The sequence below is a fragment of the Limulus polyphemus genome, unplaced genomic scaffold (assembly GCF_000517525.1).
Source record: "Limulus polyphemus unplaced genomic scaffold, Limulus_polyphemus-2.1.2 Scaffold1506, whole genome shotgun sequence".
NCBI lineage: Eukaryota > Metazoa > Arthropoda > Merostomata > Xiphosura > Limulidae > Limulus > Limulus polyphemus.
Genome location: NW_013667116.1, coordinates 76,594 through 81,301, shown reverse-complemented (window position 1 = coordinate 81,301; position 4,708 = coordinate 76,594). Strand labels below are relative to the sequence as shown.

The 4,708-nt window shown below is 32.7% G+C and overlaps 1 protein-coding gene across 8 annotated transcripts in view; it reads right to left on the bottom strand.

Annotated features, from left to right (window-relative positions):
• The window catches only part of LOC106463863 (ninein-like protein), a 156,543-nt gene that overhangs the window by 106,221 nt on the left and 45,614 nt on the right, over positions 1 to 4,708 (bottom strand). For 7 of the 8 annotated variants that reach the window (XM_022391483.1, XM_022391484.1, XM_022391486.1 and 4 more), the window contains 3 exons: positions 3,341 to 3,534; positions 2,715 to 2,823; positions 2,176 to 2,378 (listed from right to left, as the gene is read on the bottom strand). In XM_022391483.1, the coding sequence (XP_022247191.1) occupies positions 2,176 to 2,378; positions 2,715 to 2,823; positions 3,341 to 3,526 (498 nt within the window). In that variant the 5' untranslated portion in view covers positions 3,527 to 3,534. Of the gene's footprint in view, positions 1 to 2,175; positions 2,379 to 2,714; positions 2,824 to 3,340; positions 3,535 to 3,948; positions 3,968 to 4,708 lie in introns of those variants that run through there. The other variant, XM_022391489.1, reaches the window with a different exon arrangement.

Genomic DNA, 4,708 nt, shown 5'->3' with positions numbered 1-4,708 from the left:
TTCTTTTCTTTTCCTCCAACAACTGCTGTAATCTCTCTTGTTTATTTTGCTGTTCAAGCTGCCACTGTTGCAGGTTTTCTTGCTACTGCTGTTGTCTCTCTTCTTGTTTATTTTCTTTCTCTTCCAAACACTGCTGTAGTCTCTTTTCTTGTTTATTTTCTTGTTCTTCTTGTTTCTTTTGCTGTTCTTGCATCGCTGCCATCAAATCTGCTAAGCTGTAGTTTGATTTGCCACTTCTCGTTTCCATCTTTTTTTTTTCCGTCCCACTCTCTGACACCAATTTGTTACGTATCTGCTTGTTTTTTAATTTACAGTAGAATTTTTTTCCAAGAAACTTCAGCGAGACAAGTCCTTTCTTGATTAAACCATTTTATTCTTTCTCGATGCAAACTTTTAGTACACAGTGATTCCACAGTCAGTATGTTTCTAGTCACTTTCAACTTAAACGACTTTTATAATACACGCTATAAATCACAGCAATTCACAATCTCAATAACTTTGCTCTCTACGAATGCAAAACACACGCTAGCCCGAAACTCACCATGACTACTGTTTGCTTTATCATACATTCAATCCTGCTGGCTTTTCTCGCCAGGCTTATATAGTAACAAAGAGGCGTCTTGATCACACTCGAGCTTCCCCGATAATTCGAGAAACTCAGTCACTCATGCGCTAGCAGCATCACATGACTTCTGCTGTCGTAACATTACTTTGTTTAAGTTACAAAGTATAAACTAAGTATCACACATATCCAAACGAGTTGATATATATGTGAATCCTTATTGGTCTACTCCTCTCTTTGATACTATGGGTTACAGACTTTGTTCGTCTAATTAATAAATCTCAGATGACCATTTTGGGAGCCAGCTACCGATATTAATTAGTCAGTGAAATTTCAAAACATACTAAAAGTAATTCATAATAGAAAATGAAACAAAACTTAATGTTACAGTACTTTGTAATATCTTATTTTAGCACAAATTACCTGTATTAAAATAAAAGTTATGAATGAGGGTGAGAAATAGAAATCAATCACTATAATTTTCATTAAACAGAAGATTCTCCTACTATTAAAATATTGCATAAAAAAAGATTTGAACTTGCTTTTCCTAAATTGTTGTTATACAAGTTATCCCTTAGCTGTGAAAATATTATTGAAGTGAATTTGACAACAATTTATTATTTCATACTTATAGTTTATTTGGGGAAGCTTCATATATTATTCTATAAAAATGTTAATGTAAGGCCTGTTCATGTGTGTGATTAGGAATTAGAAACAACAGAAAACCATTTAATCACCATATCGTGAAAATACTGGAAGAATAAACTTTAAGTCAGATATTCTCCTTGATAAATCTAAAGTGTGGCATGTACAACATAACAATACTCTTAAGATGAGAAAGGTATTGTCTTCCTAAAGAAAGGCACACACAAGCACACTGTTCACAAAACCAACCAACTAATCAGAAACCACCTCCATTCAACCAATCAAGACAAAGGTAAAACATGAGCTCTACATCACGTATGCTATAGAAGATGAAAACCCAACAAAATCTCAAACAAACTACTACAGACCTGAAGAAAGTGTATAAAAATGTTGTCTCCAAAGAAACGTTCCAGTAGGTTGTCCATTTTACCAGCTAACCATGAATAAATCATATTTATAATAAGTTTTAAACTGTTTAATATAGCATGTACAATAGCATTACAAACACTGAACACTTCACTCTTGTTAGCACTTAATCTATTAGCCATACTCTGACTATCAGGGGAACCACTTTTACTAGGTTTTATGTTTATAAAATATCTACTAAAGTTGTTCTTTAGAATTATATAGAACACCAAAATCTAGCTACTCTATCAAAAAGCCAGTCCATAAGTTATATAAATAATAAGGATCAAAAGTGACCAGTTTTTTAAACCATTACCTTAATTAATAAAGTACTGTACAATTATCGTAAGCCTATCCAAAATGACCAGGTTTGCCTAGGTAGGTTAAATATCTGCAGAAAATATTCCACATTTCTGAACCTAGAAAGGCAAGATGGCTCAAAAGTTCAGAACAGCAAAACTATGACTTGAAGTCTAAAATATCAGTAGTGTTTTAAAACTTCTCTCTTCACTTTTGATGAGAAATCCATATCATAAGAATGAAGTTTTGACTACCATACTTACATGCTGCACATCACAACTATCAACTTTAGGTGAAGACGTCCACACCATATCTGGAGCTTCGTGACTAGCATCTGGGACAAAGAGAACTTCTGAATCTGAGAAATCTACTTGAAGTCCATTCTCTGTATCTGCTAGTGATTCTGGTCGAGAACGTCTGCCATACTTCTTGTTTCCCAACACCAGTTTGGGCGACACTTCACGATCTATTGTAAAAGTTTTAAATACACTGTAATATTCTGTTAACTTATCTAGTATAGTTTATTACATAAAACCCATTACTGACACCAACTGTAGTTGAAACATTTGAAACAAATATCTAAATGATTACAATGCAAAAGTTCTTTGCCGCAAGAAGCTTTAATGTGTAAAAAGTAAGTACAAAACATAACCAATAGTTATTCAAGTTATGATAAAACTAGAACTGAAGCAGTACCATAAACAACAGAGAGACATGACTAACAAATTTCATATTGTAGACTCAGTATCTGGAGCATTCTGTATAAGAAGCAGATCAAAGTATTTTCTTCAATAACACAAACCTGAGAATTGGTAAGCTGTATCATCCTCACATTCTTCTTCTTCATCTTTGATGTCAGCTGACTGAGTTAATAGTGATATAAATCCTTCTTTGAACTCTTGAAAATCAACCTAAAATTAGAAAACCATTAAGATGATGGAAAACAAATTACATTACAAAGTTCCTCTTGTTAGAATTATACCTTATGCCCAAACTACTTTACAGATGGCTGTGGCTATTAAAAAAGATAAAGAGATGATAAATGTCTTAGTACATGTGTTATTCAAGTGCTAAGTATTACATATTTACTCCAAGCAACAGTTTTTCTTTTGGAAAAAATATCAATGTTCTTAAAGTAAACACATTAGTAAACTATAATATTATCTACATTATTGCTAAGCTCTTTCTTCTCCTTCTAGAAAAGGTGTACAAGTATTTGAAAATAGTTTTAAGAATTTATAGACCCAAGAAGCAAAGAAAAGTTAAGGACTGTCTTATATCAACCGTTTCCCCAAAAAAGTATAGAATACAAAAGATGTCTTTGTATAGGACTCATATACTGTGTTCTCCATCAACAAAACTATTCTACCAAAATAATCTACAATTTTTCATATAATCTTTTAGATTAAGTTGTAAAAAGTAACTCACCCTTGCAGTTGGATTGCTACCAAATAGGTGCTTGATGAAGATACTAACTTGATCTGTCAACTGCAGTTTTTGACAGAGAGATGTTACCTCATCATGACCTAAATAACCAGTCCCAGTAAGGTCACAGCTTTCAAACACTTCTCGCAACTGGGCAACATAGGTGTCTTGACTGTTGTCGTCATCCATCACCCACTCTGGTGAAAATAATAATAATAAATATCCTCTGTTAGAATAACATTTTCCAGGCAACTATGAAACGTTTCAATGGTTCAGAGACAAACTAAAACAGTAAACTCCAGCTGCACGTATTGAGTTTGGTGTTGCTAACACAATTACAATAAGTCCACTAATGGATGCAACACTGTTTACTGTGTTTGTTGGCATGTGTTTAAGATTTATATTATTATTTAAGTTTAAGTAACATTTACAAGATACAAATCATTTACTTATGCACACAACCCAACCTTTCTAAAAGCACTGGAATTCTAATGATCCAAGCATAAGTTTTATATAGAGCCTTCAACACTATTCACTACAAAACAAAACTTTTTAGAATTTAAACAACTGTGAAAGTAGTTTTTCCTACATTAAAAATCAATATACTGTACTTTTTTTTGTCAGTATTCAAACATATTTTTTCCTTAATGTTGTATCTAAATACTGGTAACAATAGTTCAAGTATTTCATAATCAGTCAGTCATTAGTGGATTGTTCACTTTAATCACCAGATAATTTTTCTTCTCATTTTGTAACCTTCTAAAATGGTAATGAGTTGCAGGGATTTTTCTTTAATGTCCGTGATTTATAAGACTCTCATACAGGTCCATAGCCATGGGATGGAGAGACAGAGACTACAGAAACCTGATCCCTTCAAAATTATTCTCCATTCCATCCAAGAAACAAATAATTATTGATGGTTTTAATCCTTCACCAGCAGATGCTATTTCTAAATTATTTTAGAATAAAACAAACAACAATTTTATGGAATCCAATTTGAGGAAGTTAAAGTTGAGTCACATTATAATGGTCTGAAAGGAATGGGATCTCTGGGTTATAGCATAGTAAAATGTACTTAATAATCAGAATACTCTGTAAATGAAGCAATTATCTGCAGTTTGACAAAGTTCCTAGTCATAAAAGTCCCAACATATTAACTGGCTGTGAATGATAAGCACTTAAACTCTCATTCAAACTGTCAGCCAGTTAGTAGAAAAATAAAGAAATGTTCTATACCAGTGACAATAAGCCCAGTTATCCACTTTATATTCTTGATCTGCTGAGTTACAAAGCCTTCAACAAAACCAAAAACCTGATTTAAGAAGTGAGCTCTCAATTCCAACATACACAAGTAAAGAAAAAGCTTTTCAT